The sequence below is a fragment of the Squalius cephalus genome (genome assembly GCF_949319135.1).
Source record: "Squalius cephalus genome assembly, chromosome: 13".
NCBI classification, from domain to species: domain Eukaryota; kingdom Metazoa; phylum Chordata; class Actinopteri; order Cypriniformes; family Leuciscidae; genus Squalius; species Squalius cephalus.
This window is the reverse complement of record NC_137134.1, coordinates 15,753,748-15,767,967: the sequence shown is the minus strand read 5'-3', so window position 1 is coordinate 15,767,967 and position 14,220 is coordinate 15,753,748. Positions and strand designations below refer to the sequence as shown.

Sequence of the window (14,220 nt, the reverse complement as noted above, 5' to 3'; positions counted from 1 at the left end):
ATAATAAATAGATAGTTTTTTGATATATGTTCTTATGCACAATACATTAGAAAAGGCATATTTTCTTGATTAAATATTAAATGTTCAACAATTAAGTCCAAGATATTGAGTAACAGGGTAAATGGTAACCCTTTATTTTACATTGTCTTTGTTTACAGGTAAATTATGCAAACTTACATGAAACTAACCCTAATGTAATCAGATTACTTTTTTCAAGTAACTAGTAAAAGTAATGCATTACTTTTCAATTTACAATAAAATATCCGGGTTACATTTTCAAACCCAAGTTGCTTTGTTTCCCATGTATTGACTGACATCTCTCCTGTCCCCATGTTGAGAGAAATCGTGAGTAAGTGCAGAGGCGTTGTGTGTGAACATGATGGTTATTGTAGTTTTAAACTAAATGTGAGCAGGCATTTACTTCTCATTTGTACAAAAACAGATTCAGTATTCCAGAAAATGAATAAAAACAGTGAAAATGAAACTTAGAATATTACGCAGACATAAAATAATTAAATATGTTAAATAACACAAATATACTTACCCCCGGTTTCACTGCTGGAAAGATGACTGTGTATTTAAATTGGGTCATTTATGTAGTAGAAATGCGAAATTATTTTAGAAGTTGGTGCCCTCTAGACTGAGAAAAGCCAGAAAATGTATTTTTGGCTCATGTGGATGAAAGACAACAACTCCCAGAATGCACTTGCTTCGCTGCTCTAGGAGGCCACTCCCAAGCCACGCCTACCGGTTACAGAGGGCAGTATCGGAAGAAATGATACAACTAGGCTACTAGTTGACTCGAAACTGAAAAGACGCTGTTTTATCGTGAGATCCCCCTATGGGCGGGTTGAAGACATGCGGAACTATCTCCTACTAACGGCTGTAGTCTCTCGCCTCTGGCCAAAAAAGCCTCCGATAACGCAAAATTAAGATTTTTGCAGACACACAATACAGAAATCTCTCGTCTCAGGGGGACATGAGGGAGGGAAGCACGGTCATTTGAAAATACTCCCGGGTTTCTACTGATACAAAGCTTAATGCTAATCGGTGAAGTATCCCTTTAAGCGTAGTCCCAGACAAAAATGCAAGTGTGAGCTGTTTTAACTGAAAGCAACTTGCACTGTCTCATCTTAAAATATATCAGAGCCATTGTTTTGTCTCAAGGTGCACACCAGTTTTTTTTTCTAAGGCACGTTTAGAAAAGCTACTTAAATGTCCTAATTTAATTAAGATCTAATTCTGGCTTAATCTAAGCCCTCTCTGTGAAACCCGGGCCTTTGTGTATTTAATCTCACTTTATTATCTAATGTCTTTGTCGCTGACCTTTTGATTATACCATACTAAAAATGACTTGTAAACATATAAACATCACATTTGTGTTTCTTTAGTTTTTATTGCTGAAGTAAGTGTGTTAAACTTTCTTCTTCTGCAATCCAGAACGGCAGCACAGCTGAAAGGTTTGTTTGAGCTGCGCCCTCTACTGTACATGTATGAATGTATATGTCCTTCAGCCTGAGGCTTATTTGTTTTGAAAGGACCTTTACATTTGCCAAAAATATAACTTTCGTTTTTGTCATTAAAACAAAACATTTTTTTTATATTAGTACATTATTATATCTATATTAGTTCTTAAATGTATAATTACACTGTAACAAGGGAAGTGCACCCTAAAATAAAGTGTAACTGATAAAATTAAAGGGGGGGGTGAAATGCTCATTTTCACTCAATCTCCTGTTAATCTTGAGTACCTATAGAGTAGTATTGCATCCTTCATATCTCCAAAAAGTCTTTAGTTTTATTATATTTATAAAAGAAAGATAGGCTGTACCAAGTCTTTCGGGAAAAAACCGAGCGTCTGGAGGCGGGCCCTGTGGGCGAAGCCAGAGCCATAGAGAGAATCCGTCGATCTGGGCTTTGTTTATAAAACATTCATCGTCGAAATGCAGGGAACAAACAGTCTACACAACTCGTTTTTGCCCCGGAAAACAATCTGCATCCACTGTTCCTAACGCTGGGTTCTTTGGGAAGCTGAACATGGTAAGCTTTCCCTCACATCCAAAAACACACTTTGGAGACACTATGCAGCGCTGCCGATGATTTCCTGTTGAAGCGCGTTGATGTGCGCGGTCTCGCTCTCCTCTGGTCGACGTGTGCGCGGGCGAGCTTTTCCGGGAGAAATGCTCATATAAGGAGTTCCACTCTGGTCTACGTCATTAGATCCACGGTCGAAAAAAAAACCAGCCGAAACTTGTACCAACCCGGAAGTAAGATTTTCGGCACAGAAATTCTCCGTTATTCGTCCAAAATATTTTTTAAAAACTTTGGCCATGTTAAGCATGAGAATCCATCTCTTTAACACTGTAAACAACTCTGAATACATGAAACACCATTGTACCCCCCCTTTAAGTGTTTATCAGTTTTAAGGGTTGAAAGACCTTTAATCAATTTATAGATGTTCAGTGTTGTAGACCCAGCCCTAAGAAGGAGCTTTTCTTAACCCCCACCGCCCCCACACACCTTGTGTTTTTTTTGTTTTTGTTTTTTTTACCTCAAAAAACAATTAAATCAGAAGTGCTTGGTTTCTAGGATGATGGCTTCACTTCATCTTTCAATAAGAAATGAAACTCCCACAGGTAATCTGTAATTTATTTGGTCTACCTGCCCAGATGCTGATTTATTTTATTGTACTTTTTATTTATTTATTATTTATTTTTATTTTATTTGCACAACATGATCGATTTTAGCATTAAGTTGCTGAAAACTTGCTGAACATTGGCACCAAAATAAAATAAAAATTACTTGTTGACTATAAATAATAAAAAGATGGGCTAGGATTTTGATCAGTGTTCATATAAGGATTTTCTTGTTATCTTCACTGTCGTTGTGTTTAAATATTAAATATTCAAGAATTAAGTCCAAAACTGAGTATCAGAATAAATTAAGTCTTTATCAATTTCTTAACGACTGAAAGACATTTGACCAAATTACAGAAGTTAAGTGTTGTAGACTCTCCTTTACCTCACACACCTGAGTAAAATTGCGTAACATTAAGCAATAGACGCTGACACAGAATAAGACTCATACACAAGTCATGTAGGCTATCTACAATCTGACTTCGCTTGAACGATTAAACTTTTTCTCTTCAAACACTAGCCTATAGTTATTCGGCTCATGATAAGATGAAATGCAAATTTCGCGTAGCCTAATTGCGCTTTAAGAAAACTTCAATGTTTTACTTGCTTTTTTCACAATTGAAAGCAGTCAGTGTTTTCTGACCACGCCCTCAGAGACAATCGGTGACTCCCGCTCTCCTCCTTAAAACTCTCGAGATCAAACTTCAGCAGATACTTCACAGACAGAGAGAGAGAGAGAGAGAGAGAGAGAGAGACGCCCGCCCAGTGTTTGTGGAGGCACGCCGGATTTGAGCGATACTTCGGACTACTAATGGAGAGTGAACTGAGAACCTGACGAGTCTGCCTAGGTAAGAGAGCTTTATCTATCACTGCACATTATTGAACTAGTTTCATAGTTTCATACATTTGGTTATGTTTTTAAGGATGTAAAACTGCTGAAAATTGATTTCACGTGAAATTTGTTTTGGTTGAGTCCTGAGGTGGAACATGTAACGTTATGTAAAACTGTTTGAAACGGCATTTCACGAGCTTGTTCTAATTGAGAGACTACATTTCCATTTAAAACAAACTTGTGAAAACAAAATGGGATTAAAATGGCGATAAAATAAAGGACCTTAAAAATGTTAAAAACATAAGCCTACTGTAACGAATATGAACTTAAATGTTATACTTTAAACCCTTAGTAAGTTTATAGTTTATTTAATAATGCAATAGAGATACGTTTATGGTAAAATGTAATTTATTTATTTTACATTGACTTTTTTTGTGTAAATGAATGGAAGCTTTGTATACCACGGAATACAAAAGGTATTACAGAATTCAGAATTGTGAGATGTAAACTCGAGGGGGGAAACATTTGAATTGTGAGAGAAAGTAAAAAAAAAATTGTTGTCTTTCAAAAAAATTGTTTTATTCCATGGCGGAATCAAGCTTCCATAGAAAGGGCCATCATAATCCCATTTATTTGGATTTTATTGAAAACCTTAGTCTATCGGTGATCAGTCATGTACATTTGAGTGTTTATGTTGCATTTTATGTTGTTTAGTATTGAATTTTATGTCACACCATGTCTGTTACCCTGATGGCGTTTTGTCTTTGAATTATGGGTTTTCCTATAAATGAGTCATGAAAAACAAACTGAAATAATTGAGGCATTATAGTTCCAGACAATACACTTATATTGTTGTTTTCCTTCCAGTCATAGTGTTTTGTGTCTAAAGATGGCAAAGAATAACGTTTGCAACCATGATAAGCCCATGGGCTTTTTCTACAACAACAGCAACATAACCTCAGACGAATGGGACCGAACGCAGCTCATCCTGGTTCAGTGTGCTGGATCCATCTGCTGTTGCTTCATCCTAGTGGCCAACGCCATGATCATTGCAGCGGTGGTGACAAACAGAAGATTTCACTACCCCTTCTACTATCTCCTCGCCAATCTCGCCGCCTCAGACTTTCTCGCCGCGATCGCTTACGTGTATCTCATGTTCAATACAGGGAAAACATCTCGTGATCTAACCGTTCAAGGCTACTTCTTTCGGCAGGGTTTGCTGGATACGAGTCTATCAGCATCCCTGACCAACCTCCTGGTGATCGCTCTCGAACGCTACATCTCCATCATGAACTGGAAGGTCCACAGTAACCTCACCAAACGTCGAGTGACCCTGTTGATCGCCTTTGTGTGGGGTGTATCGATATTCATGGGGACTGTACCTAGTTTGGGCTGGAACTGTATCTGTAGTCTTGACCTGTGCTCCAAACTGGCTCCCATCTTTAGCCGGAGCTACCTGATCTTCTGGTCCGTGTCCAATCTGGTGCTCTTCCTCATTATGGTGTCCATATATTTGAGGATATACATCTATGTGATGAAAAAGACTGCCGTCTTGAAGGCGCACACTTCTGGATCTATAAATCGTAAGAGGACGCCAGTCAAACTCATCAAAACTGTGATGACCGTACTAGGTAAGTTCTAGAGATGTTCCTTTAGATTTGGACTTCCGAAAGGGATAGTACATCCAAAAATGAAAATTCACACTTTATTTTAAGGTGTCCTTGTTACAGTGTAATTATACATTTAAGGGCTGAGTAATAATAATTAACCACATAAGTATATGATAGGGTTAGAATTAGGGTTTGGTTTAGGGTTAGTTGCATGTAATTATGCATAATTTACTGTTATTACTACAGTAAGTACATGTAACATATGTAACAAGGACACTGTAAAATGAAGTGTTACCAAAAACTCTCATGTCGTACTGCAGTGATGGAAAGAGTTCTAAAAAATTGTACTTAAGTAAACGTATTGCTACTTAAGTAATAATTTACTTGAGTACAAGTAGAAGACCTAAATAATATGACTCAACTAAGAGTAAATAAGTAGTTTGCTTAAAAACTACTCAAGTAACCACGTTACAAAGTACTTTAGTATTATTTTTCTATTTTTACCCAAAATGGGGTGATGATAGCGATATGGAGCGCTAAACACTCTCATGTCATCTGTTTCATTCATACTGGAAGCCCAGTACACACTGATTCATACCTCGCGCAGAAAGTCCACAAGTGAGATTCATAGGAGTATTAAACTTATGACGTTTCAGGAAATGCCTTATATGGATATAATAACATGCAAACAGAGACGTTTTGACTGATGAAACATAAAGACAAACACATGATAGTGATAATATATCTGTGTTCATCAGGCTATCTCAGGTATTTTCATAAGAATGATGTATGTCTTTAAAGGGATAGTTCACCCAAAAAGGAAAATAAGCCCATGATTTACTCACCCTCAAGTCATCTTAGGTGTATATATGACATTCGTCTTTCAGACGAATACAATCAGAGTTATATTACAAAATGTCCTGGCTCTTCAAAGCTTTATAATGGCAGTGAATGGCTGGAGAAAATTTGAAGCCCAAAAAAGTGCATCCATCCATGATAAAAGTGCTCCACTTTTACTCCATGGGGTTAATAAAGGCCTTCTGAAGTGAAGCCATGCGTTTGTGTAAGGAAAATACCCATATTTAAAACTTTATAAACTATAATCACTAGCTTCCGCCAGATGGCCGTACGCATTGATTTACGCCAAAAGAGTAACCCTTGACCTTGATGCACAACGTAATGACGAACGTGGTTGCCCAGTCCTGTTTGTTTGAACCGCAAGAGGCGCGTCAATTGCCGTCATTACGTTGTGCGACAAGTTCAAGGGTTACTCTTTTTGCGTAAATCGATGCGTGCGGCCATCTGCCGGGAAGCTAGTTATTTTAGTCGATAAAGGTTTAAATATGGATATTTTTCTTACACACATGCATCGCTTCACTTCAGAAGGCCTTTATTAACCCCCGGAGTGCCGTTTCGAGCACTTTGATCATGAATAGATGTGCTTTGATGGACTTCCAAAGACAGACAGCTATTCACTGCCATTATCAAGCTTGGAAGAGCCAGGACATTTTTTAATATAACTCAGATTGTATCCATCTGAAAGAAGAATGTCATATACACCTAGGATGACTTCAGGGTGAGTAAATCATGGGCTGATTTTCATTTTTAGGTGAACTATCCCTTTAAGAGGTGTATACAGCAGACTTACCTCCGTTCACTGACAGTTTAACAGCATCCCTCCACCACCCCATCTTTTTATACACCCTGAACAACATAAAGAGTTAAATTACCCAAACTTCATTTTTAGTTTTGGTTTTCAGCTAAATTAAAAATTCTGTGGAAAAATGATTTGGTAAGTACTAGAGATGTTCCTTTAGATTTGTTTTTGAGAAAGGGGTAGTTCAACTGTCGTACCAAACCTGTATGACTGACTTTCTTCTGTAAAACACAAAAGAATTTTAGAAAGTCAGTGGGGTCCAATTTGGTTTTTTTGGACCCCACTGACTTTCATTTTATGGTCAAAACAACATTGAAACAACATTTGAAACATTCAAAAAATATATATAAAAAAAAATGTGTGTGTATATATACATCTATTTTTTGCACAAAGTGAGGATAAGATACAGCAGCAGATGAACATGTCATCATTGTGAACACAAATAATGTTAGGAATATGTAAAATAAATATCCTCTTAGCCGAAGAACTTTAACTGGTTTTATTAAACACCCAGAACCGCATAAAGAGTTAAACCACCCAACTACCAACATTTAATGAGCCAATCTTTAGATTTAATTTTGGTTTTCAGCTAAATTAAAATTTTGGTTACAGTGTTTCAGGAAAACGACATGATGTTGAGGAAATAACTGATTTTTTCATGGGTGATCTATCCATTAGTATAGCAATACTACATTAATACAAGCAACCTGACAAAATGGGAAGTGGAGTCATTGCTGCATGTTGATGCACCACATGCATTCCAGACTGTGATATGTATCAGTCAGAATGCACCATCACTCCTCAGTCACTCAAAGTTCAATGGCAATTACAGCATATGTTGGTTTATAGTTTTCCCACAAGCCTTCGTAGCTCTGATGAGCTGTCCAAAGTCCACGCCTTTGGTCTGTAAGCATGATAAACGCTCCCAGGCTGCTGAATATGTTAATTTAGCTCACAACAGAGGCCTGCAAGGTCTGAAACATTTCATAAGAAACTCGTAACCCACCCAACTTTGGGCGATGTGGGACTGGGTGGGTAAATATTTTTGTGAATTTTTACAGCCATGGCAAATATTTAGATTGGAAGGATGTGCTCATATCCTGTTAACCACAGGCAGACATCTAGAATATGTATACATAATACATCTTGCTTTTAAGAATTTGAGAACTTGATTGATGAGATACACGAGAAACTGAAGAGTTAACGTTGACGCAAGTGTTAACAATGAGACACAAAAGACGAAACCTCCCACCTTTGCATTAGCTGATTGCTATCAGAAGTTCAAAGGTTGGGTTTCTTTTGCCTTTTGTTTTTCCTTTTTGTTCAAACATTCAACCAGATGTTTTGTGTGCGAACAGGCCAATGATAAATAAGAGTGCACTTGATAAAGAGAGAGACAATTTGTCATTTGCACCTCATGATATTTTGCAACCTGAACGAACCTTGACTTTGATTTGAAAGTCAAATATATATATATTAATATTAATGCATTATTTAATTTGCCCCCACCCCCACCCCACACACCACACACATTTAATAAAAAAATGTAAAACAGGCTCTTCATATAATGTTATATAATATACAAGTCATTGTATTTTCTGAATAATATATTAATAGATCTGGACCAAAAAAAAAAAAGTACTATGACATATCTGGTAAGAATTGCTGTTTATAGACCCTGGTTAAAACCACCAGCTAGACCACCAGAAAGTTGGTTAATGCTGGTCTAAGCTGATCTTTTTTTTGAGAAATTCAGAAATTATGTTCGGAATTATATTCAGAAATTATGTTAGACCAACGCATGCTGCAAAGAAGAAACTCTGGTTTTAGGAGTATCTCTTACTGCTTCAAATTGCAGATAGGGTCAAAGCGGAGGAGCCGTCTCTTCCCAGCACAACAGGCTTCCTCCAGGCCTGTATAATTATCTTGCACAAGGTCGCTCTTTACACTGCCTGGCATCTGAATCAAACCACCAGTGCGAGTGGCCTGTGGCCTTGGAGAGAAAGAACATGAACCTCATAGTAGATGCGTGTCTCTCTTTCAAACCAATTGCTCACATGTGTGAAACCCCGTTTTTGGTCAGACGAACTTGCTTTGAAGGTTTAGCAAGTGTGTCTGGGAGACTTTGTATTATGAAGATTTGTGAAGATTCACAGTCCGTTAATCATCAGTTATTGTCTTGAACGAACTGCTAATAAAAGCAGACTCCTGCGTTTCATAAGCACGCTACATTCTTGCTTTTGTTGTTTTGTGGCATGTGTGGAGGTAACGGTTACATTAATCTGTTGCATGACTCCTCTTTTGAAAAGGGAGAAAATTCTTTGTTTAAAAAGGAAAAAAAAGAAAGCTTCTTGTAAATATTAACTTCATCATAGCTGTATTTGCTTACATTCTGTGTAAATGTTGATAGTTTGAGATGTTTTGTTCAGCTTGAATAGAGATCAAAATTGCAAGCATTACAGGATAATTTCTTGAAAACACCAAACAATTTTCAGTCTGTGCACACTGAACGTGAAACTGCTGAGTGACGTGACACTATCACAGCCAATCAGAAAATATTTGACGTTTAATGTACAGTTATGAGGAGGAGGATTCTGGACCAATGAGATTTCACAGTGGACTGTAGCCTGGCAAGCAAGATGTTAGGTCTGGCAACTCACCATAGACACGGCTCAATCCGAGGGTCGGGATAAACGGCTGTCTTTCAAATTCCCTCTGCACGCAATAGAACAGCGCTTCAACCAACCAGAGCGTTTTCCCAACAGCGGAGCTAACGTTAGTTGATAGATTCAACTTTTGAATCTGGCCGGCAAAACTACGAACACATCTTCCATTTTTAAGAATGACCTAAGTGCCGTTCTTTGCTCTTTTCTCAAAGAAAAACTTAACTCCAAGTCCTCCAGAGTCGCGGCCAAAGCCGATTTGAAAGACTGTTCTCCAGCAGCAGCAGCTCTTCTTTGTTTTCAAGTAGCAGGGAACCAGAGTTCAAGTCGCAACTCTGTCGTCATTATGTTAAGCCCGCCCTGCCTACTCTATACACGATGTGATTGGCCTGACCCAATTTAGGTTTTTACAGCTCCGAAAGTCAACGGAGAGTTGCTAGACTACCCTGGCTGCAAAATACATTTTGCTGCCACTAGGGTGCGTCTAGATTTCTAGGCTAAGTGGACGGGGCAACCCAGTGCAAAAAAACACTGAACATTGGTTAACATTATTATTAGCATAATTATGAGATTAAAACATTTATAAAAAAATTGTATACTCAATCTGTAGAAATTAAATTGTATAAAAAAAAAAAAAACTTTGCTTTCGCTCATAAAACCTTTGCGTTCCCATGAGAAACGTTGCTAGCAAAATTCCTCGGCTGATAACCGAAATATTGTCCGATAAATCTAAATCCAAATTTTGATATAGTTTTTGAGAGCCTGATTACAAAAAGTCTTACCATTTAAAAGCCATGTTCCAATCACACAATTATAATGTTATATAACAGTGCACTTAACTCTATTTACCTTTTTTGAAGTGATTCCAATCATATTTCAAGCAATTCAAAACCATCTTGGCAAACAGTGCACATCTGAAGAGTCTCAGCTGAAGGAAATAATCCATCGGCTTTAATATATCGGCCAAATTTTCTTATTGGGCCGATAATGATAACATTAAAAATGAATATATATCGGCTGATACGATATGGTGGCCGATATATCATGCATCCCTAATTGAAATATCCTCACATCTCATATTTTTTCCATCACCATGTCCCTTCCCTCAGACGTAACCGAACACAAAGTCTGCATCCAAAATTGCACACTTTTTGAGTCGCTACTTCTTTTGAATAAATGCTTATTTTGCGATTATTACAAAAGAATGTTCTATACGTGTGTATAAAAGTGTTTTTAAAAATGTGTTTATGCCTGAATGGTGTTTCAGCAGTGCTGCCATTATAAGGGTTTTCACACACATTCAGAGTCTTCTTTTAAAATAGTTGTGGCCCCTTTGAGATTCTGTGGCCCTGCGGTACCCGGCCCTTTCACCGCTGCTGTTTATTATGCTGAGAAAACATGCCGTGTAATAAATTCATGCATGGAAAGAGCGCTTATAACACTGTGCACATCTGCAACAAACATGGCGTGCCGTTCTCCTCCAGATGCTGTTTAATATGATTAAAGAGAAAGAGTGTTCCCTTAAATGGGGATCTTACTAGAAACCACAGAGGAGCCCCCATTTGATGAGGTTTTGTTATAACCTCTGCATGGCCTTCTCTAGTAAGCGTTTCTGGAGCCAAATAAGCACATTTATCACACTTTTAACCTTACAAAAACTTTGAATCACTATGTATTTCATGTTTTAAGGAAGTTTAGATATTTTTCCTGGAAAAAAAAGTTACTTTGCTTAAAGGGATACTTCACAGTAGAAACCCGGGAGTATTTTCGAATGACCGTGCTTCCCTCCCTCATGTCCCCCTGAGACGAGAGATTTCTGTATTGTGTGTCTGCAAAAATCGTTATTTTGTGTTATCGGAGGCTTTTTTGGTCAGAGGCGAGAGACTATTTGCATACAAAAAAATCACTGGATTGTTACAAGTAATGGCAAAATGAATGTTTGAAAATGTAAACTGATATTTCCTATTGACACACTGCAGCAAAATATATAAATAACTGGCGTAACCATTTTTTTTAGGGTGAAAATACTAATGTGCGCAAGACTTTTGCACAGTACTGTGTGTGTGTGCATGGATCATGGAACGTACCAAAAGGGGGGGCTATTCAATATTAGCTAATCAATAACTAGGCCTACTATTTTTTTCATACCTCCCAGAGGACTACTGATAACTACTATACAGGTTCATAATTAACTTGGATAATGCATAATATATCATTAATTATAAAGTGGTAGCCCATTAATGACTTGAGCATTACTACATCCTTCAGAAGGAACTACTAATTGTTTTAATCATTGTTCTAAAGTGAAAATCATGATAACGGTCTAGTAATGACTGAAGTTTTTTTGTAAGGTTTTGGAAATATTCCTTCCAATGAATTTGGTAACACTTGAGTCATTACTAATGTGTTAACATGATCTTCACTTTAGAATACTCATTTCTTTAGAAGGAAATAGTAACACTCGAGTCATTACTATCCAAAACCTTTCAAAAACCTCAAAAATCTGAATTTCTTCTTGTTAGTTAATAGTAGTTACTAGAATGTTAACAGTGCGTCACTCATTTGTTCCTGTGATGTTCATTAATGATGGAACGGTATTCTAAAGTGTTACCAACATATACAATCTTTATTTGAAGCGTAACAATAGTTTGGTCAATTATTCATTTTGATCGCGGCTGATCAGAGTCTATATATCCAGACTAAAAACTTTGATCCCAATACTTTCGTTATTACTTCATGTTTGCAACACACAAATTATATATATATATATATATATATATATATATAGGCTAATAAAAGAATGTTTCAATATTTTTACTAATAAAAAAGACAAAATACTGATTAAAAAAACTACTTTCCTGTAAAACAGGAGATGGGTTTCACGAGAAGCTCTGCCATCTGAAAACAACCATCTCCTTTGTTCATTTTAGTCACGCGAGTGTTTTCTGACCTTGAAAGACGTGCCGCTACATGCTCTCCACCTGAGAACCGTCCTGTTTGTCTAAGCTTGTTTTGCGGTGCATACAGGATTTCATGGTAACTTGAAAGAATTTAGTGGGAATCAGACTAAAGGCAGGTTTGTTGCTGTGAGTCACCATATCGAAGCTCGGAAAAGGGTTATTGAACATGTTGGGGCAGAAATGCATTCTCTAAATTAAAACAAACAGTGTCAACAGGAGTGCAAGATGCAATCTGTGTTAAAGGTTTATCTTAGGGGTGCAGCAAAGCCATACTTTTTATGAGAAAATTGTGGAACCTGCTTGAACTAGGAACCAATGACAACTTTCTCTGTTTTCATTTCCTTAAAAAAAGTACCTTGATGTTTAACAACACAAGGCAACATAAGATACTCAACACCAGTGTAACGAGGTCAAATGTTGTGGGAAGGAGGAGGCGGGAACCGGCGAACATTCAAAAACTTTAACGAATTTCCCCATTGTGGGATAAATAAAGGTTTCTAATGATACAAATAAAACAAATGCAAAACGAAAGTAAAAGACAGCAGCCCCTCACGGACGACTGCTGTCACAATAAAACCAAACACAACACAAGTTCAGGCCTGTCCTCTCTCTATCTCCACTGTCGTCTCTCCCCCTTTATGCTTCTGCTCCTCCGTGAGAGATACGAGACGCGCAGGTGTCGCGCATCAGTAATCACGCCACTCGTCCTGCTCGCCACAACCACCAATGTGTATAAAATGTGTATGTGTGTGTGTTAACATTTAAAAAAAAAAATTATGTCTTTTCAGGAGCCTTTGTGATCTGTTGGACTCCTGGACTTGTGGTTCTGCTCCTGGATGGCCTCAAGTGCGAACAATGCAATATCCTTAAATTTAAACGCTGGCTGCTGCTCCTCGCCGTCCTCAACTCCGTCATAAACCCGATCATCTACTCGTACAGAGACGAGGAAATGTGGACCACCATCAAGAACCTGATGTGCTGCGTTCGCAATGGGACGAGGAGACAGAGGTCGTCCAAAGCCAACATTCAACGCGGCTCCGGTCGGGAGACAACCAGCAGCCTGAAAGAGAATACAGCAGAGGACAGCAAGGTCTCCACACAGGAGATGCTGAAGTCTTGAAGTCTCGCTTTTGACTCCACGAAAACCATTCCTAGCAACATGGCTCGCCATTGCTCTGAAATACTCCTGCAGACTGCAGTCAGAGATGAAAAGTTAGACCAGAACTCAAAGAGAATTTAATGACGGTACAAAGCAATGCACTTACTTGTGCAACTTTTATTGTTAGTCACCCATATAAGCGCTTCTGTGAAACCTGTCCGAGCATGTGCACTACCCACCAGGCCACATCTTCAATAGCAATGCTCATTAATTCAGCTTTTGACAACGGTTTTTCAGAATCAGAAACAGCTTTCATTAGTACTCTGTACTGGTGTAAAATCTGTGTGAATCTGTTGATTACTTCCTAAGTGTACTGTACAGTTTAAAAGGAGTCTTGAATTTTTTTTTTATCTTGAAATGATCTATGTAGATGTTGTAGATATTAATGTAAGCATTTGAGCGAATTAATATGCATTTCACAGTCTTCATGTGTAAGCATAATGACTATTTAAAGGTCTGTACTGTATATTGCCGATTACTATCATGATTATGTGGTCCTACATGATTAAGTGGTCAATTATGCCAGTGTAAATACATAGCGGTACTGCTAATTTGTATCTGTGGTTTCATGTGTAAAAGATAAATGTCTTTTATAACAAATGTTAAAAGTAAAGTCGTGCTGTTAAAGTGCTCATAGGAGTCTTAAAGAGTCTTTTTTTTTTAATGGAAACTCACTGAAGACTTACTTTGAGTGGGATAAAGA

At 37.7% G+C, this 14,220-nt stretch overlaps 1 protein-coding gene across 1 annotated transcript; it reads left to right on the top strand.

The window, feature by feature from the left end:
* Nucleotides 1-3,071: 3,071 nt before the first annotated feature.
* lpar3 (lysophosphatidic acid receptor 3) lies at nt 3,072-13,529 on the top strand. The gene is made up of 3 exons (XM_079889700.1): nt 3,072-3,484; nt 4,336-5,099; nt 13,147-13,529. The coding sequence occupies exons 2-3, from the start codon at nt 4,358-4,360 to the stop codon at nt 13,476-13,478; spliced, it is 1,074 nt and encodes a 357-aa protein (XP_079745826.1). The 5' UTR covers nt 3,072-3,484; nt 4,336-4,357; the 3' UTR covers nt 13,479-13,529.
* The last annotated feature ends 691 nt before the right edge of the window (nt 13,530-14,220 follow it).